The sequence below is a fragment of the Poeciliopsis prolifica genome, unplaced genomic scaffold (assembly GCF_027474105.1).
Source record: "Poeciliopsis prolifica strain line A6 unplaced genomic scaffold, Auburn_PproV2 SCAFFOLD025, whole genome shotgun sequence".
Lineage (NCBI taxonomy): Eukaryota > Metazoa > Chordata > Actinopteri > Cyprinodontiformes > Poeciliidae > Poeciliopsis > Poeciliopsis prolifica.
The window spans coordinates 6,941,006-6,966,332 of NW_026562400.1; the positions used below are offsets into that span (position 1 = coordinate 6,941,006).

Consider the following 25,327-nt stretch of genomic DNA (forward strand, 5'->3'; position numbering starts at 1 on the left):
ACATGGAGTTTCACTGACTATACCACTATCCAACTTGACATTTAGTTTGTTAAAAATATTGCTGGTGTTTTCATTTTGAAATACATTAATGCAGATGCAAGTTTGTGTTGATAATATGCTGTGTTTGTTAATTGGTCATCTAGTGTTTCTGCATGCTGACCGTTGAGGTCTGTTCTTTGGTGAATGATTAAAAGGGGGGCCTTCTCCTGGTCAGTCTGGTCTAGAATAGTGTGGAGAAAATGCTTATTGATCACTTCGCCTGTTTTGATGCTTCTCAATGGTGCCTAGCATATTTACCATGGGGGCCATCGTTCCCAAGAGCTTAGCATGAGGGCTGTGAGAAGTAAAAGCTTTTGAAGCTTAAAAAAATAATAATAATTTAACAGCATTGATATTAACACAGTGCATCAGATGGTGAACATTATTTTGCCATAGGATAAAACAAGCCCTGTCATATTAAGAAAAGTGTGAACGCCCATCCCTTTTTGTTTTGTATTTTTCATAACCCTTCTAATTTGTAAATTCCATTTACTTGAAACAAGATGTGAAAGGGGAATACCTTAAATCTATTTTTTGCTGTAATTGAATGACATTTGGTACATTTCTGGTGGGGCTGTTTTAATAATTGTTCCAAGTTTGAAAGACATTTCTGTTTCAGATGATCACAAAGAATATAATCTACAAAATTATAGTACAGTAACTGTCATATTTAAACTTCAGTAATACATGTATGAATCCTGTTTAAAATGCAAATATTTTGGCATTGGTTAAAGTAGGGAATCGGTAAGCAGTGTTTCCCAACTTTGGTCCTCAGGACCCACCGTCCTGCATGTTTTAGGTGTTTTCCTGCTTCCAAACACCTGGCTTCAATAAATGTGTGATTAATAGGCTCATGCGGACCAGGGTTGAGAACCACCAATAACGAATCTATCTCACCCCCAGCAAGATAGAGGAGGGGGGGGAGGAGGACAGTATTAGACGCTTTGGTTTTATTCTTCTGCTTTGTTTGGAAGGACAGCTATTTGTTCCTGAAAAACAATGTATGAAGCAAAGCTCTTAAATTTATGAAGTGGGGGAAACAAATTATGACAAATAACCTTGGTTTCATTTTTGACTAAATCAATGTGATTTGATTAGGATATTTAGCCCTTTCTCTCAGATATGCAAAATGACAAAAACCCAATTTTGACTCTTGGTTGGCAGAATCGTGTTTAACCAAATAAATGAATTTGATTTGTTTGTGATGTTTATCAGTCAAAAACCTCATCAAACAAGATATCTTGTCCAGAAATTATCTTCCATCTAAAGATTTCTGTCTCATTCTTCTGGCTGGTTGTTTGTACTGAACAGAATCCATTCACAGATCTTCAAAGTTAAAATGGAAACTGTCTTGCTTCTGCTTCAAACCTTGGATTACATGTTATTTTTCATTTACTGGAAAGACAATGAGATGGCTTTTCACAGCACAGCAGGCAGAGGGGGGGGGGGGGATCCCCACCTTCAGCTATCCACCTGTCACATTTGACCCAGGTGGGATTTGAGTTGGCTAGAGATGAATCAGCTCAATATGAGCTAAAACTTGAGGTGGACTTTGTAGAAATCACAGAAGTGAAATGTATTTATTGGATGCCTAAAATGAGAAATCGCTTGGTGTTTTAAAGCATGCTCTCATTTTCCTGCAACTTTCTTTTCCTGTTTTATAGCTCCCTTTGTTCAGTCCTCTCATTCCCGCTCTTTTTTTTTTTTTCTTTTTTCACAGTCGGTTCCGACCCCTTACCCCCAACCCGACTCCTCTTTCTCTTCCTTGGTTACTGCTTCTGTTTCCCTCTCTGTGCCCCAGTGGGAAACTCTGCCTTCCCTGTCATTCTCCTTGTAGGTCGATTCTCTGTGGATTTTGTACAGACAGTAGGATCGGCTTTGAGGGAGGGCTTAGCACTTGATTTGCAGTCTCTCCTCATAATACTCAGTTCATTCAAGCTGCCTGTTGACAATGGGTTACCCCCACACCCCCATCTGCGGTCCCAACCACCCATAAGGCTAACTATCAGCATTTTGTTGTTGGTTTCTATGGACTAAGCAGTTAAACCTTATAGTCTTTAAGGGGGGTGTTCATTGCTGTGCTAAACAAAAATGTATCATTGATTATAAAGGCATTAGATCTAACCAATTATTTTTAATAAGGGTACCTGCTGTTGGATTTGTTTGTTTTTCATTCAGATTATTAACAGTTTTGCATATAATTTGTTAAAACCCAATTAGTGCTTACTGAAATACTTAATCTATTTTTAAAGATTTTTGTCATGATTCTTTTTATATAAAATTTGGCTTAAAACATACAATTTTTGTACTACATTGCCAGCATATTTTTTTCAAAAATATTTACAAAAAATTTGATTAGCTTTATTACAAAATCTAATTACTTTTATATGAAAACAAAGAAGTAACAATTACTCATACTGTTTCTACACTAACAGAACGGGTAGAAAAGTTATGGACAGGAAAATTGGCTCTTGAAGTGAAAGCCTTCATTTTCTGCTTTGAGCCTCACTGAATGATCGAAATCACTGTTGATCATTTGAATTTATTCAGTGCATCAGAGGTTAGTTGAAATGTTGTTTAGAAACCACGTCTCTTAAATGTTAATTAACTTAGGCTCCTTCTGCAGTAAGTTAATGTATTCAGTATGGTGGAAAGAATGCAAATGAAAACTTAGAGGAAGTAAAATTTATGTAGGCAAGAACATTTTTATTTTCAGATACAAAACTTGTTCAAAATTAATTATTCAAGGAATGACTACTCATTACTGCAAATGTAGTCTCCCCCCCTCACTGTAACAAGAATCTTGCATTTTGTAATGCGTCTCTTAAAATGTTAAGATTAGCATCTTAACATCCACCTGTTGCCTAGGTTTAATTTTACTTTTATTAATCACAAAAACCTTTGTGATACTGTTGCTAAATTATCAGTCATGATGAAGCAACAGCTTTTTGTTACTTACAATTTTCTGTCCATTTTCTTGCAGGCATCTCAGGTGTCACAGATGAATATATTTTTATCAATCATAATGGTTCTGTGATTGTTTATAGCCATAATTGAATTACAGATTCAAATAATTTCCCTGGTTTAGTACCTATCTGCTTTAATCACACGTCAGTCAACATTATAAGAAAACGAACCCTGACCTTTGTCTGCTGAGACTGTCAGGCTGGACCAGAAATACAGAAGACCTCATTCAGGCCACTGGGTCTCAGATATTTGCCTTAATAAATATAAATAACACAATATTCCTTTTAAAATGACATACTAAGCGATCATCTGCAACAGCTCCATTTCCTGGAGGACCAAATTTGTTTAATTCTTCGTCTATGGTTTGGAGCCAAACAAAATTATTCCAAGGGCCACAGTCATATCTGTGTCAGACTTTTGATATCCCTCATTTATTTATTTTGTCAATTTTAACCTTCTACTGTCAAACTGTCATAAATTCCCTTTTGGGACCTTCTCAGGTGTGGCATTAGGCTCACTAACTCCTCCCTCACACACTTTCTGAAAATATTTGTGTAAAACACTTGTTTGCACTCTTTAAGCCCAGGTTTTGCCTTGAAGGTGGAGGAGAAGGGATTTCAACATATTTGCATGTTGTTGTGGACGAGCATACCCTTGTCAGCCTGTCGGTACGTGACGGCCGACTGGTGTTTCCATAGCTAAGAGTGGCAGTGACTCCCCTGGGTGCGAGATGCAGCACATTCTCTCTGAGGTTGATAGAGGGAGCAGGAAGGAGGAATAATGATGTGTAGGACAGGCGTCAGTCCTCCTAGAAGCTTTCAATCTTTCTATGAGCAAGCTTGTCTTTAGGTTCGGTCGGCTGTGACTGACGCCATTGTGCCTGTTTACTGAGCTCTTGTCCTGTTCCTAACGTTCAGGCCTCTCTGGATTAGAAGTACAACAGCTGTATTGTGTGTGTGTGTGTTGCGTTGTGGACTTGCGTGTTGGCGTCAGCAGTGTGAGAGGGGCCGTTTGTGTACGGGAGAGACGTGGCGGAGGGCGTTTGCAGTGAGTGGATGTCAGCCTGGCCTCTCACCAGGCAGTTTCCCTGGCTCCAGGCCCACTGTTTACAGTGTGACTGTGTGGTGTTACAAGGCAGCCGAGTGGAATGAGTTCGCATTGCTGAGATGTTTCTGCAACATTTTTCAAAGAAAATGTGTCTCGATTACTGCTGCACTATAAAGTTGAAAACTGAATTATTTTTGTCGGATGCATGCAACTTTTAGTTTCCTTTTTGTCTTTGCTACTTAATAATCATTTGATAAAACCTAAAGTAATTATTTGGTAGCGTTGAAATTAACTTTTTATTTAGTGCGTCTTGATGTTTCTACTAAAGAATTTATTCCATCAGGTTAGCTTTCGGTGTTAAGTGGACACTTGTATTGCACCCAGACTCGGCTCAAGTTCAACGCAATTAGTGTGTTGAGCGATCTGATTGAGGATTGAGAAATACGTTGAGATTACACATTGTGTATGAAAATGCTGAGATTTTCTACATTAAAGATACCATGCAAGTGCACTTGCACCTGCTTTGTTAACTTGCTTTAATAAAACTAGTTATTTTGCCTTGAAAGTCCAGTTCATTTGCAGACGTATGAATGTGTACTCTAATTCCAATGCGGATCAAAAAAGTGAACTATAGTCCAACTAAAAACTGTGGTCTCTGATAAAGTGAACTCTAGTGTGGTTCAAATGCATACAAGTGTCAAACGGTCTGGTGTTCACTCCAAAACCAAGAAAGGAACAATATTGCAAGTTATCTTGGATAATTTCAACCAAAACAAACACTTGAGTCTAGCGCTAGCTGGAGAAATGGCTCGAGGTCTTCTCCCAAAGATAAATGAGAAATCCTACAGCCTGGAAGTAGCTCTGTGTCGTCTTCAGAGGTTTTTACGTTGTTTCTTTAGTGGTTCTTTGCACAGCGCCACCTTTAAGGGTTTTGTTGGTTTGACACAGTGCAGTGTGAAAACAAATTGCACCAGCTGAATATAAAACAAATTGTGCGACATTGGTCTCCAATCGAACCGGGTAGCCTGATTATCAGGTGTGAAAACTCCCTTAAAAGCTTCGGAATCAGTACAGTTGTTGTAAGACCACGAAGAGATCGCAAAATGCCAGTTGACTATATTAAACAGCGGAAAACTGAATCTTTGCATGCTGACTGTGGTTAAATGTTTTCTCTCCTTTTTTGTTTTGCATATCTAAATGCACAGACCCAGGAAACGAAACCACACTGATGTATAGTAGGAGGATCTGATCTACCTCGACCCATGCCTTTGTTTATTAAAGCATATCCTTCCGGTAATTAACCGAAAGTACATCCAAGTTTTCACTCTTGATGTCTAAAGCAAAAGCATGGGTGCAGCATTTTTAGTTAAACTTCTGATTTCTCTAAAGTCATTCATGAAGATTACTAACACTCTGTAGGTGTAAAGAAGTGAATTTGTGGCTGAAACTTAACTGCATCGTGTCACAAACAATAGGTCTTTTTTTTTTCTTTTCCTTTTATTTTTTTTAATCAAAATATGTCAGATTTTGTAATATACGCCTGGAGATTTGGTAACCTCACGATGGCATGTTTGAATGTCTTCATAGGTTCACTAATGTTCCATTATATTGATCTTAATGAGATGCTATAGAAACAACCATAGTTTTCTTTGGCTTTTTGAAGCATAGTGCAAAGCAACACCTGTTGCTGCACACTGTCAGTCAACTGACTGCACTTTTCTGCAATTTTCAGTTGCCAAAATCACATCGTTGAACACGCCTTGACTGGAGTAAATGAACAGTTTCATCAAAAGTGAACTCTCCTATTGCTGGGGTAGACATAATTCCTCCTTTCCAAGCAACTAGTCCTGCTGTTTATTTTACTTTTAGAAGATCACTTTGTTATGTCTCCCTGAAGTAAGACTTGAAGCGGTACATGGCGATCCCGTTGTCAGCTTTGTTTTGTTGAGTCATTTCTGCCAGGTTCATAAATGCTTCAATAAACATCTGTGTGACATGCTTATTAGATTTTCAGGCTCTCAGCTTGTTGCCTCCCACGTGTGTATTATTTAGCAGTTCTGTGTGTTCACAGGTGAATGAGTGCTTTGACTAAAATGGGTTTTCTCAAGCTTTTGGTATTTTGGAACAGTGTCAGCTACTGTGCTACTTGTTCTGTGTAGAGATTTGGGTTTTTAATGATAACCCCTCTACAGGACAGAAACTCACTATATTTAGACAAGAGTAATTCACAGAAAAAAAAATATTTTGATTCAAAGAAAAAAAAATTACAATTAAATAACTAAAGTCAAATATTTATTTAACTTCTTTATTTTAAAATTAGGTGTATTACACATGTGCAAATGTGTTCTTTTTATTGTTTTCATTTTTAAAGTTTTGTATATTTTCGTTGTCAATTCTGTAGACGGGTGAAACGGAAGTCAAATTCCTTGGTGGTTGTTTGTTCACAAACCTGGCCAATAGAGCTGATTCTGATTATTAATCAAGAACACATAAAAATACTTGACTACAGAAGTAAGCACATTACTATAAATTGGGTTTCTTGGATGTAAAAGGGAAATAAGAATGAATAAAATGACAAAGCTGATACACAAAAATGGGGGCTGCAAATTGGTTAGAAGTTTTGTTTTGAATTTGAGTACATCGCCTCAGCTGGCAGTAAGTTTCCATTTACAAAGAGACACGTTTTTGAACATTTAATGAGTAATTCTGCAATGTAAAAAGGAGTTTGTTTGAAGCTGAAACTCATGTGGTTGAGTTTGTGTAAAATGCCCAAAAAGTACCACTCTGACTGTATCATTCTTTGTAAAAACAAAACTGAATTTTCTGCAGTCTTGCTGTTTAATGTCACTCCTACATATTACTGTATGTGTGAGTTTCAGGCTGAAGACAAACTAACTGGCGGCTGGCTGTAGGAGGAAATTTCTAAAGATTTAAGATGTGATCATTACTACTTGGGCTAATCTATTAATGAGTTCAAAAGCTGGGTGCTTTAGCGCGTTTCTTCTTCTGTGGTGGCCCTGTGACTCACACCGAATAGAGGCCAATTCCAAGACGCCGATAAAAACCACAGAACATCAACCCTGCCTCTTCTATAATCATGCCACTCCCAGCTATCCTGGGAGAACATTTTTAGTGAGCTAGAAAATCAAGAACAGCATCTTATTTCTATAAATAACTCTTAATAGATGCCTGTTTTCAAAGGTTTTGTGTGGTAAGTTTCACAAATTACCAAACAGCTAATCTGCACATAGTTTTGAGTAGCAGAATTTCCAGCCTTCCCTCATGCTTTTAAAAATTTTTTTTATTCAAGTAATTCTAAGTCTTTACCCTTTCATCAACCTAGTCATTTTCCACAGAAAAAAAAAAGCGTACGTCCCAACTGTAAATAAACAAGCTCACGTTATGTGCTGTTACCTCACTTATAGTTTCTTTTTTGTTGTGGGGAGATTTTCTATGAACTTCCCCCTAAGAGCAGCTTTCAACTGCAGCCTACACATGTGGGACCCGTGAGTCAAATCGGAGATGAATCACATGCTCAAACATGACTCTTATTTTTCAATGACACATAACAGGCAGCTTTTTTTGGTCAGGAGCGCTGAAGCTGTAGGGAAAGTTGAAATGAAAGCACTATGGGTTGATGGGGAGGAAGAGTAAACAAAGCAGCACCAGCCAGGCAAATAAGCAAGCCTTCAATGAGTTCCTGTACAAAAGATGTATGTTTCAGAACAATAGGAGAATGAGACAATCATTGGAGTAGTACAAACAGTACAGTAAGTTGTGATGTCAGCAAAAAGTTAGTGTTCTCAGCTTTGATGAGGCTTTGCAAGCCTCAGCAGAGCCTAAGTGGCCTCAGCAAGATTGTCGCGGATTAAAGTGGAAAATAACAGTTTAAGAATCAAAGTGATTCATGCCTCAGACATGCATGTGTTTTTTTTCTTTTTTACTGCTCTAAAAGCAGTCATGTGACATGTTTTTGTTTTTTTGTCATTGTGTGCTTGAATTTTGTTATTTAGAGCTAAGAAGATTTAAAACCTTTGACCCACTTTAATCAGATATTTACATCTTTAAGGAATATAGAACAGTCTTTGCTCTTTGCAAACATTTTGATTGCAAACTGCTGATTCATCCAATTAGCATATACAAATAAGCCAACGCTTAAAGTTGACAGGATTTCTGTCAGGGTTGGTGTGCCTAGAAATGCCATCATTTCTCCAGCATTGATCATATTTGATATTAAAGTTGCAAAGATGTGGTTTTGTGGAGGGTGCAGTGTGTTTGGGTGTTTCGTGATTAGAAATGTCACCATGTGATGTGTCAGATTTGTTGGCATTTCCCCATACACATAACCTTATGGTGACATTTTCAGTTTCTCTGCTTTATTTTGTCATTACAGCAAGACTCTCCTGTCATTTGGGTTCAATTGAAATTCTAAAATACTTAAAAAAAAAAGGAAGAAATTATTAAATCATCAGTATCCTTGTAAAAATTTTATTTCTTCCAACAAGTGCAGTATTTCTGTTTTTAATAATTTGTTTTTTTTTATTTTTTTATTTTTTCATTATTTTGAAGTGATTTTATTAAATCATCAAATTAATTTATTTGATTTTCAGCAAAAACAGTACAATTGAATATTAACTGAACATCTACACAGTCAAAGTAAATAATTCATACTTTTAATTAAAATTTTTTAATTTTTTTAAAAAGATAAACCAATGCATCATATCTCATTACAAAGTGAAAGAAAAAATACTATATTTTTACAAACAAAACCCTAAAAATTGTTATTTTCCAGTCTGCTTTAGTCTGATACTATTAAGTAAAATCCAGGGCAGTCCGTTGTATTCAGTCACCAAATTAGAAAATAGTCCACCGGTGTGTAATTTAATCCAATCTAGGTCTAAACACAGATGTTTATATTTGTTTCTATGTTAAGGACTCAGTGGTTTTCTAGAAAACATTATTGGGCAGATGGCTTATTAAGGTCAACAACCACACCAGACAGTCTGGAATAAAGTTGTGAAGAACTTTATTTATTTTCTTCAATTCAAATCAGGTTTTGATTTGTGAAAAATTGTGAAAAGTATTTATCCTCGTCTTCCCGGTAAACAGTCATGCATTTCTTTGTATTGCTCTATCACATCAAATCCCTACAAAATCCATTAGAGTGGCTGTAGCAAGATCAAGAGGTATGAATACCTTTTATGCTGTGTGTAGTGTACATTACAGAACTGTTGAAAAGTTACTATTGCTCAAGTTTTAGTATGTTTTATGAGTCACGTTTTTTATGTTTCTGGCCTGAGTGACTTGAATCTGATCCACACAAACACTGTTTTTATTACATTCCCTATATTTTTCTTCTCTTCTCAGGAGCCGTTGGGCCCCAGGCCCTGTTCTCCATGCCTCGGCGGCCTGGCTATGGCACCATGGGGAAGCCAATCAAGCTGCTGGCCAATTGCTTCCAGGTGGAAATCCCAAAGATGGATGTTTACCTTTACGAGGTCGACATCAAGCCTGACAAGTGCCCACGTCGAGTGAACAGGTTAGATCTGGTTCAGCTAATGGAAATCACTTCACATCTATTTAGAACAAGGCATTTTACTGATGTCTAATGCTGCACAGCTGGCAGTAAGTGGGTACATTCGTTTGTATTATCTAGTTAACACATAAATCTAAGTACTGGTGACCTCTTCTTGGCAGAAGCGTAGATATAGAGTCCAACTCAAAATCACTTCCAGCTAAGCAGATGTTCCTGAACATGACTCACATCATTGGTTGGTTTTTTCCCAAGTGATGAACATTAGAAACATCCACCACTGTTCCAGAGCCAGAAGGTTTTTCTTTTCTTCAATTCAGCTTGCAACTTGTCAACTACTCGTTTGATCCTCTGCCCTGTTAAAGGCACTACAAACCGGTTAAAATGTGTGACTACTAGATGCATGAATAGCTTTTTCCAAAAGCCATCAACACTCTGAGTCAGTGTGCACCATGACACACACCACATCCTGCATTTTAAATTTGTAGTATTTTTTTTTTTACATATTTGTTGTAATGACTAACGCACCTCTTTAAAAAAAGGAGAAAAAAAAAGCAAAACACAAGGCGTCCTGACCTGGATTTAGCTAAGCAGAAATGTGTTGGTCTGCTTTTGGCAAAGTAGTGTCATGATTCATCAAGGGATTTAACCTTAACTGCTGCTGGGAGTAGCTTTTTTCTCAACTACTCTTTTGACTACTTGAATTTGTGGAAAGTTTGTCCTTGTGCTTCTGAGGGTTCCAGTTATTAGTGAAGCAACAAACACTAAAGAAGTGACTAAAACTGTGAACCACATTTGTAAATCTGACAGGATAGTGGTGAACAATCGTCTTTGAGGAAGAAAAGAAAAAGAAAAGAAGAAAATGTTCTAATTGTTTGTGACAATCACTTCCAGGGAAATAAATTTAAATTATTCCAAAACTTGGTTCTTTGTGAACCTCGGCAGATTTTCTAATGCAAAAATGTTAGTTTCAAAATTTTCTTTTCTTGATGGTGGAAATTGGATCATAGAGTAGCCAAGTTACAAATTGTGAAAGTAGTCCATATTCTTTCACTCGTTAACTGACTTCTTTAAAGATGATTGCAAACTTTTCATATCAAATTTTTAAAAGAATTTTTGTGAACCACGAGGTCCGTTTAATGTCCTGTCCGCTGTCTTTTTTTTTTTCATTTACTTACCTTCCATTATTCTGTTTTTGTTGAAATCTAGCTTACCTAAACTTTCTCCTGCTGGGCTTTAGTTCAAGAAAGCAGGTGTTGTTACAGTCAGTCTGTCACAGGCTCTTTGTAATATCCAGAACATATTACTGCTAATACTACTCTGTCCTCTTCTTCTTTGTCCTTTTGTCTTTTCAACATTAGTATTTTAATGTTGAGGCTGTCTGGTTTTACTTCGTTTTGCTTGTTCTGCTCTCCTCTTCTCTTTTTCTCTGACATTGCTCATTTTATATGCAGTAATGTTTAAACCTTAAGTTTTACGACTTAAGGTTAATTATTAGAAAAAAGCAAATACAAAATTGTTATTGGATCAATGTATTGAGTCGGGCTGAAGCGATAAGTCAAATTAATTATGATGAATTTAATATTGAAATAATCGGCTAAGTATATATAGTACGCAGATTCTACACAATTGCAAAAAGGCTAGTTGCTAAGATATCTACATATCCAGAGCAGTAACAAAACTAAAACTGTGCCAAAAATGTTCATAAGATAAAAAAACAACAACTTTTTTTTGTCAGTAAATGTGTTCTACTCAGAATTCAAGTAGAATAGTTGTAAATAAAGGTATGCTGTCATTGCACTTTAGACAAAAGATGTTTGTCTAAAGTGAATTGGATTGTTAGCATTTTCAACTTATTTCTAGTATTGTCCAAAATATGCTCTTAAGTGGGTGAATAGCCAATTTATTCGATTAATCATTGGAATAAGTGATAGTTTAATCGATTACTAAAATAGTTGTTACTTGCCGCTTTACGATGAAGCAAGTTGCACCTTCATGAGGCCTCTGTTCCATTTAAATCAATAGTTACTAGTTTTAGATACCTCAGTAAACCTTAATACCACTTATGGTCTAACCTTTAAATTATCAATAAAAGGAGCAACTGGGGAGAAATAAATGCTGTAGTTTCTTATGTGCGTCTCAAAATGATGTTCCAAGCATATCCAATAAACCACATCTAACATTAGATTATTATACAACAGTACATTTTTTTCCCTTTAATTTTGAAGTGTGCTTTGTGCATTTGAAGCAGCCTGTGTTTGTGTTGTTGATTGTTTGAGGATCTCCCCGTCTTGCTGAAAACCTTGGATTTTTTTATGCCATTCAGGGAGGTGGTCGACTCAATGGTGCAGCACTTTAAGGTCACAATTTTTGGAGATCGGAGGCCGGTCTATGATGGAAAGAAGAGCTTGTACACAGCCAACCCACTGCCTGTGGCACCGACGGGGGTGAGCCGTACAATGTTCATTGAATGCCATACAAATGTTCATTGAATGAAAACAATTGATTGAATATTCGTACCATTTTTGGTCTTTCTTGACTGTTTTTGCTTCGTCCCACAGGTGGACCTTGATGTCACCCTTCCAGGCGAGGGAGGCAAAGACCGTCCCTTTAAAGTTTCCATCAAGTTCGTGTCTCTGGTCAGTTGGCACATGCTGCACGAGGTGCTGACGGGCCGCAGCATGCCTGAACCGCTTGAGCTGGACAAGCCCATCAGCACCAACCCTGTGCATGCTGTGGATGTAGTCCTGCGGCACCTGCCCTCCATGAAGTGAGCTGCTGCTGTTTTGTCTTGTGGTTAAATTAATATTCAATTTTTTTTACTTGTATTTTTCTGGAAAGACCCATATCCTCCACTGGCTTTTTTTCTAATTAAGGTTTTAATCTTTGATCATTTACAAGCAGTTTTAGATAATTAACTTTTATTGACAAATTTACCCTCAAGGAACTAGAGCATCTATCCTGAGTTTTCTCCACTCATCTTCTTCTATCACAACTTCTCAAAATAGAAAATGTAATAAAATCTGTCCCCTTAGATATTCTTAGTAAATGTCATGTGTTTGTGTTGCCATAGTGGCTCTAGTATCAGCACTCTGATACAAACGGAAATCAAACACATCTTTTATGAATGTTTACAAAACAACATACTATCTTCCAGTCAATACCTTTTTCCTGAGGCACAGCATAAGATGGAGACCTACACAATATTGCCGGAGGAGTAATAAAAACTCTTTCAAAGGGTTATTAAAAGGTTGTTTTTATCAGCATCTTTCATTTAGCTCTGCTCACAGGTGCTGGAGGCTGAAGGTATTACTTTGGCGTCTCCACACATCATCAGTGCAGGAGTCGGAATAAAATGTGGCCTACATGCAGTATTTAATGTGTCTTTTGCGCAAAATAATGAGAGGTGGATGTGCTGATGCTGTGTCATCAGCTTCTCATTTCACTGGTGCTGTCTGAGATTATATTCAAGATAAGGTGACTGTGACACCGTAACAAAACATTCTGATGTATGCTGCCAAGTTAGGATGTCATTTTCCTCTTACCTCCTGATAGTATTTGTCACCTGCTGATTTGTTCACTTTCTTATCTGTGTTGAGATTCCTTCAACATTTTCTAAGCTGTCTTCAAACCTTTTGCTCTCCTCTAATAATTGTTCCCTTTCTTCGTTCAGGTACACTCCAGTTGGCCGATCTTTCTTCTCAGCCCCAGAGGGCTATGACCATCCTCTTGGAGGAGGGAGGGAAGTTTGGTTTGGCTTTCATCAGTCTGTGCGCCCTGCCATGTGGAAGATGATGCTAAACATTGATGGTGAGAAACCGCTTCTACTTTTCATTTTGTTTACTTACCCAGACTTCATAAAACACATCAATGCTTATGTGAAATCATGGCAATATTGATTTTTTTATTCAATTTTTTTCTGTTATTGGGAATTGAGATTCTAATAAGGAAGCTTACTTTCAAGCAATTTTTAATCACTTAACTGGAAAAATAGTCAACATCATCACAGTGTAGGTCTAATCTGTTAAGTAAAGCAGGGAAACTGGTCCTGTTTATTTACCTGCAAATTCATCTATGATACAAATGATCAAACTTACACTAAGAGACCATTATTGCATTTCATGCAATAAAATGCATTCAATTAATTTTTGAAAAAAAAATTAATTGAATTATTTTATGTATTTTTAATCTCGTATAAAATAATTTTAAGTGGTTCAATAAAAAATCTGCAGAATGCCAATGTTTGTATCAAATTAAAAACATTGGTAATAAAATAAAATTATCAATAAAATAATAATTTACTAAAACAATTGTTAGCTGGATTCCCTTTTTCCCCTATTTACCAGCACAATTCTTAAGCGAGTAATTTCATAAAATGGAGAGAAATTGGCTAGTGTTGTTAATAGTGATAGCCATCATACAATATTGTATTTTTTTTTTTTTTGGCAAAACACACTTAACTTGGGTGTGATATTGTTCCAGTACCCAAAGTCTAACTTTCCAAAAATTGCAGCTTGAACTCTTATTCTTCTTTCTCTGGATTTATACTGTTACATACAATATCCTAAGAAATCAAACTATAGTTCCAGCTTTCTTTGTTTAGCTTTTAATCTCAGAAATTTACCTTTTGGGTTAAAGACTCTGCTGGGGCCAAAGACTAATTACTGTAGGGAATTAAGTTAGTTTTATAGAGACCCTGAAAATGCTAAATTTGAAATGTGGTTTTTGCACCTGCTGCTTTGATCAGGGAGCTCGGAAAAGGAAAGGTGGTTTTCACCATGGTTGCTGTGACAGTTGATTGAAACTGAGGGAAGCTTGTGTATGAATGTGTTGGCGTTAGCTTCAGTTGTTGAGACTTGTGGGTGGTTGTGGGTTGTTGGAGTCTAGCTATGTGCAGTATTTCCTTAACACAGCTTTTGTATTGCTGTGAATGCCTAAAATCCCTGGTTGAATTTAGGTCTTTGGCTCTTATCGTTGGATCCCCTGTTTGCCCTACTTTTGACATTTATAAAACAGCTGCCTGACCCAAGACTTGTCTAATCTCCATCTGCAACAAGAAGTTTATTTGCAAATCGTTCAGTGTTGCAATATGTACTGGAAACATCATTTGACAAGTGGGTCTTTACCAAATCTGCAGTGTAGCTGCAGTGAAGTTAGATTAGGTAATTCATCATAACAGCTATAGTAAAAGTTAATTGCATGGGAGGTCAGTTGTAGTGTCATCACTTCCTATTTTTGAAAATCGGAGGTTCTTCAGTGACTCTCAATTCGATGTTTGTTCATGTGTCTCTTTTGGATCATAACATTTGTATCATTTTTAGAAAAGCTATTTATGTATTTTATTTTACAGCAAAACCACTCTATTGTATTTTGCATTGAGTTTTTGTTAACGAGATAATCGTGAAAATGGTGTATTTGTAAATATTGAGCATACAGTAGAAGTTATCATCAAAGATTTCTGTATAAATCTTCATTCAGAAACTTGTATTTTGTGTCTCTGTTGCAAATTATTTGATATCTACTTTTCACCTCCTGATTTAGCTTGTTAGCCTGTGACTCAAAACCAAGTCATCATGAACATATGGTCCTGCAGAATGGTGAACCTTGTAGTTGGAGTTGTCATGCCAACAAGAGATGCACCAATTAAAACATGGCAAACTACCGATCTGTTTTTTGTTTCTTTTTTTTAATTATTTGGCTTTAACCTGCCAATATAATTTTCATGTTGCTCAAATTTCCCTTCAAAACCTTGATTTAAAGACAGCATTGAGACTGTTTTTCTTGTCTTTCTGCCTTGACACGTCATTAATTATTTGCACTTGGAGCAAAGGCAATGTTACTGTGTGTGTGTGCCTGGGTACCGGTTGTTGAACAGGATTTTACACAGATTTTAAAACGAGGACAAAATGTTGACATTTTAATGTGGCTATCAGTACTGTCAGTATGGCTAGCATTTCTAAAACAGAGGTGTCTGTGTTTTACCTTGAGATTGCAGGACTTCATGTCTGAGATGTGAAAAACTGCAATATTTCAGTTCCTCTTATCAATTGGACGACTTGCTATCTCTCTTGCAGCATCAGTTCCCTGCAAACTGGTCATAGGAAATAGTTTTGCTATAAATAGCTTTTTGCATCACTGATATTTGTCATTTTAAAACATGTTTGATGCATTAGGTTTTCACAATTTTCTTTTCAGATATAGTTTTTCTATTCTAAGTAATAAGCATGTCAGTTAATTGCATAAAAAATGAAAATGAGCTAGATGGTCACAAAAGTCTTGTAAAAGGCAGTTTTACCTGCTTTTCCTTACCAATCTAATGTTTAATGTTTTCTGAAGGGACAAGACCTCATAATCATATCTATGATTTTTATTATATTTGATTATTCCAATTTTATTTGATGTATTTTATTGTTTAGTTTTTTTAATGTAAAATGTCTTCTAATTCCAGTGTAAGTTGTTCTTTGTAAATTAAAGTTTATAGATCTTTGAGAGGGCAAACCTGCATTATTACACAGTTAACATGATCATACTTACAAATTGTCTCAAAACAACAATATTCTTACTTTATGCAGTAACTTTTGGGAGAATTTATTATGCAGCAAATTTTTTAATTGTGACAAATCTATTAAATAATCAATAATTGTTCTTTCTGTGTCTTTCAGTCTCTGCCACCGCCTTCTACAAAGCCCAGCCAGTTATCCAGTTCATGTGTGAAGTACTAGATATCCACAACATAGATGAGCAGCCTCGCCCCCTCACAGACTCTCATAGGGTCAAATTCACCAAAGAAATCAAAGGTGATGCAGAGGATTTGAGATCTGCATGTCAGAAATTGAGTTTTAACTCAGTTTGAAGCGTGTGTGTTTACTTGGCGAGAAGTTGAACAAGATTAGCTTTAGCACATGACACAGCCATTCACACAGGAGCATTTGGTTTTAATTGACACCTTGGTGATGTCCCCCAGGTTTAAAGGTGGAAGTGACACACTGTGGAACGATGCGGAGGAAGTACCGTGTTTGCAACGTGACCCGTCGGCCTGCCAGCCATCAAACGTGAGTCAGTGTGTTGGCATGCAGTAGGCCATGAGGGGAGGACAGGGGACAGGGCTCAAACTGGGAAGTCATCATCAGCTCGCAAAACACTGCAGATAGAAGGAGACTCCTTTGATTGTTTATTTTATTATTTTATTTATGGCTGAACAGTTTGTCAATACTCAACTTTGATTTCTATTGGCTGAAAAAATAAAAAAGTAGATCAGCAAACGCTTAAACTCAGGAGTCATAATTCATTGTTTTGCTAGCATTGCTGTAACATCTATAAGTTTGTATAATTTGAAGTCTATAAATATATGGAAATGAGAGTTTCCACTCATGGATAGCACAGTGTTAAAATGGATCTGTGTTTTACTTCCTTAGGTTCCCTCTGCAGTTGGAGAACGGTCAGACAGTGGAACGCACAGTAGCCCAGTACTTCAGGGAGAAGTACAACCTGCAGCTCAAGTACCCGCATCTGCCCTGTCTACAGGTGGGCCAGGAGCAAAAGCACACCTACCTGCCCCTGGAGGTAAGAGAAAACAAGCTTTTCTTAAAAATCATTTAATCAAATCTATGTTAGGAAAAATAAATTGAACAGCTGTAAAAATGTGTTACATTAAGTAAAAGTCCTTTACTGGCTATATATTGAGAAATAAATGTAGCTTTTTTTGTTTTCTGTCAGGTCTGTAACATTGTAGCGGGTCAGCGGTGCATCAAGAAGCTGACGGATAATCAGACTTCCACTATGATTAAAGCCACAGCTCGCTCTGCGCCCGACAGGCAGGAGGAGATCAGCAGGCTGGTGAGTTCTGGAAAACTGTTCAGAAACTACTGTAGCAGACCATTTGTGATATTAGAATTTTAAAATATAAAATGTGTATAAAAAATCGATCTGCTCCAAAATTCAATTCACAGCATTTAAATGTAATGGAGCTAAATGTAGATGTGCATAGTTGTGATGATGCAGCAATCACTTGTCCAGAGACTCAGCCAATTTCTATTCATAAAATGACAAAACATGAAAAAATAGAACCTTCTGTAATGTATTTGTTTTGTTTTGAATGGGGTAAAAATATGATGGTGTATAGAATGGGAATGGTCTTTTACTTGCTTAATTTTATGTTTGATTCAAACTGCAGAAATTTGTTTTCTCTTTCATATGTTTTAGTCTTTAAGAAATAAAAAAGAGGAATCTGCCAATGTCTGAATCTTCAGAGGAGACATTAAGAAAAACTGGCAATTGATATTGGCCAGAAGAAGCCTAATTTATGTCAATTGATCTGGCCTTTCATGGCTATAGGGCAATAATGCAAACTCAATGAGCTGACTCATTTTATTTTAATTTCACAAATAAATAAAACAAAAACTCACTACAGTAAACATTTGATAAAGGTACAAGTTTGACTACCAAAGAAAGTGAGGGAATTATAAAGTTATCTTAATTTTATACTGACTAATCATAGTAATAATCCAGATTATTATTATTATATAATAATAATAATAATAAATTACATTATATTATTATTAGTAGTAGTATGTTATATCGCAGATTGTTTTTTTTTTTTAGTTATGAGAAGAAGGGATTAATCTGTGTGTAGGAACTAAAAACAGAAGTTCTCACCTTTGATATGTATAATTAGTACAAAAAATTTTGTATTTTTGTTATTTGTTCACAGATCTTTGTTTAGAAGAAAAGAAAGGAAAATTGGCAGCTTCTAATTATTGGACGATTGATTAGCTTGACATGAAATCGAATAGAATAAAAAGCCTCTGTCGCGGTGCGCCATACGAAAAGATTTTATGGAGAAGATTTATGAAATGTTTGACAAAAATTAGATGAAATTGTCAGCATGTTTTCTCTCTGCAGTACGTCTTAGCACTATCTAGTTCTACTATAGAATATTTGAACAGAAGCTAATTGATGGAAGTTCCGCATCTTCGGCTCCATAATACTCTCTGCCCATCTTTGTGGTAAATTACTGGTTTTATAATCACCTCACTCTCCCTTGTTCTCATTTAGTGTTATTATGGGAGGCATGTCTCTGTGCTTCTCCATCACATTTGACAATTACAGCACAGATCTGCCCAAGGTCAGAAAAATGCCCCAGCCTAAATGGCTTTAATGTGAGTCTGCGACTCTCTCAACAGCATGTTGTTTATAAGAGAGGCTGAAAAACTGCGCTGATTGCCCAAGGCTTCCACTGGATTAACAATAAACATTGTAAATGTGCTGTTACCTTATTACACTCCCCAGCTGTTCTCTGAAAATAAAAATGGCTAGATTAGAGCGGAGGAGATCGTTTCAAACAGGACATGTTTTCATGCTCTACAGATTGAAACTTACAGGATGAAAAAGAGATTCAGCCTGATAAGGTGTGTGTGTGAGAACTGCATAATGAATCCTATAGAAGATCGTAAAGACTCCTGACATTTTTCACTACAATAGTGAAAATGGTTAGATTGAGTTCTCTTTCTGTCAGTCTCCAGGTGTTTTTATGCAGTGATTACATGCCCAGCATCGACCTTGCTTACCATTAATCCCTCGCCTCCTTTTCCTGCAGGTGCGAAGTGCCAACTACGAGGCAGACCCATTTGTGCAGGAGTTCCAGTTCAAAGTGCGTGACGAGATGGCTCATGTGACGGGGCGAGTGCTACCCGCCCCCATGCTGCAGTACGGCGGCAGGGTGAGCACTGAGCACTTTATGGTACCCTTCTTTTAAATCACGCCCATTCTCTCTGTTTGTCTGACACGCTCTGCCCCTCTGTCTCTGTGGGGAACTAATCACTGGCTTCTGTTTGTATTTGATGTCCTGTTTTTTTTTGTTTTGCCCAGGTTGAGTCTCAGTAGTGTAACCTTTAATCCAATTTATATAATTTAAAAAAAAAGGTTTCTAGATCCAAAGTATTCCTTGAAATGCCTTGCTGCTGAAATGTGCTATACAAATAACATTTGATTTGACTGATTGATTAAAGACTTCAATTATGAAGTTAAGTATCAGAAAAATTGTTTTGGATTCCCAAATTATGTTTGACTGGTGTAATTTCCAGCATCTTGGCATTAATGCTTGTCTGCATAGATGACATGAAACAGATTTATTTAGTTAGGATAAACTGGAAAGGCAGCCTATTGAGACTGAACTACATTTTGGATTAACATTTATTTATCCTACTGGAGGAAACACACTTTTTTTTATTCACGCACACCCAAAATTTGCTTCTCACAAGCTAAATTGCATCAGACTAGCAATATACCAACATTTAGAGTTCATTGCAATAAGCTAATATGACATTTGAATTTAAAATCTTATTTTGGTATCCTTTAATGCTTTTATTTATTATTGAATTAATTTTTCCAAGTTACAGTGCCAAATTTCTCTGTTTTCTGGGATTTTATGTTATGGACCAACACATATCAAATGTGAAATGGGGGGAAAAACAGTCTTAAAAATTAAGAAAAATCTAAAGAGTTTCCAGACATAAAATCCTCAAGAATAGAAGTTAATGAGATACAATGTGGTAAAGTTCAAGCTATTTGACAACTTTCACCAGCTATTGTTTGTCTCAGTTTAAGCTCCAGTGAATAAGTGATGTAGTTGGTGGGTGCATGAGTTTAGTGCTTTTTTTTTTTTTTTTTTTTTGCCCCCAGTGTTGTCACTTTTGTTTGTCTGTTCAAGTGAGTCTTCTGAACATTTTTTGCTCACTTAATCTTCAGTCCATGTGTTGAGTTTGTGATGTCGTTTCAGAACCGCACGGTAGCCACACCCAGCCATGGGGTTTGGGACATGAGGGGGAAGCAGTTCCACACTGGAGTGGAGATAAAGATGTGGGCCATTGCTTGCTTCGCCACACAAAGACAGTGCCGGGAAGAAATTCTCAAGTAAGGCTGCTTCCTCAGCCTGATATCTAAGGAAGAAAAGTGCATCACTTTAAACACTACAGGAGTAGATTTTAAATTTCTTATGGCCTTGATGATCTGATGTTTTTAGATGCATGTTCCTCAGTGATTTTTTTTAATCGTTCAATCTTGCTTGCAGGGGTTTCACGGACCAGCTACGTAAAATCTCAAAGGATGCTGGGATGCCCATCCAAGGCCAGCCGTGCTTCTGTAAGTACGCCCAGGGGGCCGACAGCGTGGAGCCGATGTTCAGACACCTGAAGAACACCTACGCAGGACTGCAGCTCATTATTGTCATCCTGCCTGGAAAGACTCCGGTCTATGGTTAGAAAACTATTACAATATAAGCATTTTTTTTATTTAAATGCAAATAGCTATGCAAACAGTTCCTACAGAGCTGTGAGCAGTCTAAACTTCACTTGATACTTCACTTTGAGTCTCTGCTTAAACTTGAGTTCATTAAACAGTTGTCATTTCTAGCTTTCAACTTTTCTTCATTTTTTTTCAGTTGTTTGACGGCTACATTTTAAATTATGTTACTATGACATTTTAGGTTCAACACTGTGAAAGGCATATGATGGATGTTCACTTGTCAGTAAAACAAAAACTCTAAACATGAGGCCTGATTTACATATTCATGTGCTAGAATGGCCCAATCAAAGTACAGACCTCACTCCAAATCTGCATTTGTCTTCAGATAATCTAAATGATATTGGGTTCTTTTTCAGGGCAACATCTTTCAGTCTGTAGATATAGAAATCTGGTAGAGATGTAATCTGAAAGAATACAACTGCAGCAAAATTGTACTAAGCATTGACATAATCTTTTTTTTCTTCCACTTCACGATGCTCTACACTGTGTTCTTACAAAAATTCCCAATCAAATATCTGGAATATATGGTTGTAATTTGAAAATAAAGTTTAATACTTCTCTATGAAGTATTAAATTTATTTAAAACTGTACAAGATCATTTAAAGTGCATTTTTGTGTTCAATCATCCAAAGCTGAAGTGAAGCGAGTGGGAGACACCCTCCTGGGCATGGCGACTCAGTGTGTTCAGGTGAAGAATGTAGTGAAGACGTCACCTCAGACTCTCTCCAACCTTTGCCTGAAGATCAACGTGAAGCTGGGAGGAATAAACAACATCCTGGTTCCTCACCAACGGTTGGTCATGATGAATTTTCACACCCTTCCTTCACAGTTTGTTTAAAATATCTCTGATTAATCTGATGTTTTTTTTTTAATTTTTTTTAGGCCATCAGTGTTTCAGCAACCAGTTATCTTTTTGGGGGCAGACGTTACACATCCGCCAGCTGGTGATGGGAAGAAGCCTTCGATTGCAGCGGTTAGTTTCTTGTCTATTTAGACATTTTTCTGTTTGTTTCTCTTGATCTCTCTCTCTCTCTTTTTTTTTTCCTTCCTGTGTTTCATCATCACTACTCCTCTCTCAAATGTTTCCTCTCAGGTGGTTGGTAGTATGGACGCCCACCCCAGCAGGTACTGTGCCACGGTGCGTGTCCAGAGGCCCCGGCAGGAGGTCATCCAGGACCTGGCCTCCATGGTGCGGGAGCTGCTCATCCAGTTCTACAAGTCGACCCGCTACAAGCCCACCAGAATCATTTTTTACAGGGACGGGGTTTCAGAAGGCCAGTTCAGACAGGTGTGCTCCCTCTGACAAACTTCTTCAAATTTTACTTATGAGAATAACAAAACATAACAGGAAAATAATTTGTTGCTCCAGGGTTTTGGATTTATCCCGGGATAAACTGTTATAGTTGAAAGAGGATTTTCCTGGTTTGTTTTGCCTTTAATCTTGCTGATTATTAATTGAAACCCAAATATAAAAACTGTTCAGTAGCTTTTTCCTGTTATTTTTACAACATATTTTATGACATATTTGTACATTGGAACATTTTAATCTTGGGTGTTTCTTTTTGTTTGGTTTTAGAACATGTATTGTTAAACAAGCACATTTCTGTTTTATGTGATAATTGCTAATATTACCAACAGTCACAGAACATTTTAAACTTTTCATGTGACAGAATTTTAAATCTAAAAACATTAAACTCAAATGAAATGTTTTCTGCTAAGTTATCCATTTTTGGATAACATGGCTATTAAGTGACTGAAAGCTGCATGTACCAAAATAAATAAATAAATAAATAAATAAATGAATAAAAATGGGAGAACTTCCTAATATAAAATGTGTTTAGATTATTGCAGTTGCTTTACCAGACCTCTGCATTTGTAAATATCCCACTGATCGCATCACTGTGTGGAGGTAACAGCTGCTAGTCGTGCTTTGCTGATCAGTGCTGCAGCTGCTGCAGCCTTGAGATTAGTTTATACTTGGCTTGCCTGTAATATTGTTGGCTGTTTGCTCTGTTAGAACCAAAACTCATAATAAAGACTAACAGCGACCCATAGTGTTGCATTTGTATCATCTGCGGGAAACGTTTGGTGCACATTGTGGATTTATCTTGATTTGAGCTTAATTTTGAGATTTGAGAGTACTTCTGGACGTTTTCGTTCCTCTTACTGAAAGTCATTAAGCTGGATACCTCTTATTCATCAGGTGCTGTACTATGAGCTGCTGGCCATCAGGGAGGCCTGCATCAGCCTGGAGAAGGAGTACCAGCCAGGCATCACCTACATTGTTGTGCAAAAACGCCACCATACTCGCCTCTTCTGTGCCGACCGCAACGAGAGAGTAAGTCCCAATCTAAAACTCTTATCATATTAAGTTATTTTATTTACTTGCTCTCACAGCAGCAATGATGAGAAACAAGCATTGTGTTTACCAGGTTATTCTTTTTCAATGTTTAGTCTAGGAAGTGCAATTTCGGCAAGATAGAGAAAGAAGAGTATCTATGTAGTTTAACAGGGAAACAAACCTCAACCTCACTGGTTCTTGAAGCGTTTTAACTATTAGGAGGTAATTCTGGTTTACTCTGTTAATTAGGATGGTAAGGGTAAGTAGTGAAAACATGCTTCTTTATTTGTCTCTTTTTTTAAATGACTAGATTATTAACCCTCCTGACCTGAGTAATTGTGTTCGATTAAAGCATTACAACCATCACCAATCACTCTGGAGTGGTACTCAAGGTCTCCTGGCTGAGCTGAAGCTATAATAACCTTTTTTTCTCCATAGACTCTCAGACAGAGCATTAGGCTCTCAAGGGCACTGGGATTTTAATTGGTTGTTTTTGTTGTCTGCCTTTGATGCTCCTGGAACTGTCTCTGTTTTTAACTTTTACTATTTGAAATATGTCAGCGTATTGAGTGCCTCCTAGATGTGCTGTTGATTTTTGTTTAGTTTTTCTCCTAATAGTTAAATTCTGAGGATAGAATAACTGAGAGTGACTAAATCCTTTGCTAGGTTGGACGCAGTGGAAACATTCCTGCTGGTACTACTGTGGATACAGACATCACTCATCCCTACGAGTTTGATTTTTACCTCTGCAGTCACGCTGGAATACAGGTTAGTACAGTTTTGCACTAATTTATTATCATGTGAATCAATTCAAAGGCTGTGATTAAAAATCACATTGCTTTTATTTTTTGATTTGATGACGTAGATAAAATGACTCCTGTATCATGTTTTGGACAATTTGAAGTTTAAGTTGTGGTTGACATTTACTTTATGAAGTTAAAAAATGTATGCTTTCAGTTTTCAATATACAATGTGGGTCTGGAACTTATTTTATTACCGATTAATCTGTCAATTATTCTGACAATTGATTAGTTGGATAAAAAAATTGCACATTCTGCATATTTTTCATGTAAGTTTTTTATACAGCATTAGAAATGCATAAAAATGCAAAATGGCAAAGGATTCAGTTAATTTTAAAAAAATAATAAAATAAATGTTTTCTTGGATAAAATGCAATAACATGTTATTCCTTTAGCTTATACTTAATCATTTGTAGCAAAAGCTATATCTTCAACTAACAAAAATACGTCTTACATGTAAGTTCAGCCCTTTCTGCTCAAATTAACATAACTACAGTGTAGGGCTGATTTGTTGACCATTTTTTGAGTAACTCATTAACAATTGAACAGCCAAAAAATAGCTTAATATAAAGGGTTTTTGTTTTGTAGAACTTGAATCATGTGAAACTAAAACTTTGCTACTTGTTGAGTTCCAGGTAGAACATATTTACAGACAAATGCCAAATATGAATATTTTTTTGTACAGTTTCAACTTAATTGTTTTTCTGAGTGTGTTGTTTTTTCAGAAAATTGCCTTTTTTGAGTCTGTGTACTCCAATTAACGATTAATCAATATTCAGTATCAATCAATAATATTAATCCAATACTGCTTTTAAAATCATATCTAAACCTTGGTTGTCCTCATAATGCAAATGTTTGACGTTCTGTCTTTGTAATCTACTAAAATCAAATCTCAAGAGTAGTTATCTAACCAATATTGGACTGAAAATATTTCTAGTTCCTTTGTGGGAGTGTTTATTAACTTTTTTTGCGGTTAAAAGCTAGTAATTACATATCTCTACCATTTAATTGTCCCTTCTCAGGGCACCAGCCGACCCTCCCACTACCATGTATTGTGGGATGACAATTGTTTTACTGCTGACGAGTTCCAGCTGCTCACCTACCAGTTGTGCCACACCTACGTGCGCTGTACCCGTTCTGTCTCCATCCCTGCACCCGCCTATTATGCCCACCTGGTGGCCTTCCGTGCCCGCTACCATTTGGTGGACAAAGAGCATGACAGGTAAGACAAGTAACCTCTAAAAAAACAGTTTTTTTGAGCCATATTCAGACATACGTTTGTAGACAAACACATTTGGT

The 25,327-nt window shown here is 36.8% G+C and overlaps 1 protein-coding gene across 2 annotated transcripts in view; it reads left to right on the plus strand.

Moving 5' to 3' along the window:
* The window catches only part of LOC129370882 (protein argonaute-3), a 34,945-nt gene that overhangs the window by 2,621 nt on the left and 6,997 nt on the right, over positions 1-25,327 (plus strand). Inside the window, exons 2-18 of one of the 2 annotated variants that reach the window (XM_055047139.1) lie at positions 9,421-9,592; positions 11,913-12,033; positions 12,148-12,356; positions 13,260-13,396; positions 16,249-16,383; positions 16,551-16,638; positions 17,002-17,149; positions 17,303-17,422; positions 19,182-19,325; positions 20,364-20,497; positions 20,655-20,839; positions 21,520-21,679; positions 21,770-21,860; positions 21,981-22,175; positions 23,091-23,225; positions 23,895-23,996; positions 25,051-25,250. In XM_055047139.1, the coding sequence (XP_054903114.1) occupies positions 9,421-9,592; positions 11,913-12,033; positions 12,148-12,356; positions 13,260-13,396; positions 16,249-16,383; positions 16,551-16,638; positions 17,002-17,149; positions 17,303-17,422; positions 19,182-19,325; positions 20,364-20,497; positions 20,655-20,839; positions 21,520-21,679; positions 21,770-21,860; positions 21,981-22,175; positions 23,091-23,225; positions 23,895-23,996; positions 25,051-25,250 (2,476 nt within the window). The remainder of the gene's footprint in view (positions 1-9,420; positions 9,593-11,912; positions 12,034-12,147; positions 12,357-13,259; positions 13,397-16,248; positions 16,384-16,550; positions 16,639-17,001; positions 17,150-17,302; positions 17,423-19,181; positions 19,326-20,363; positions 20,498-20,654; positions 20,840-21,519; positions 21,680-21,769; positions 21,861-21,980; positions 22,176-23,090; positions 23,226-23,894; positions 23,997-25,050; positions 25,251-25,327) is intronic. The other variant, XM_055047140.1, reaches the window with a different exon arrangement.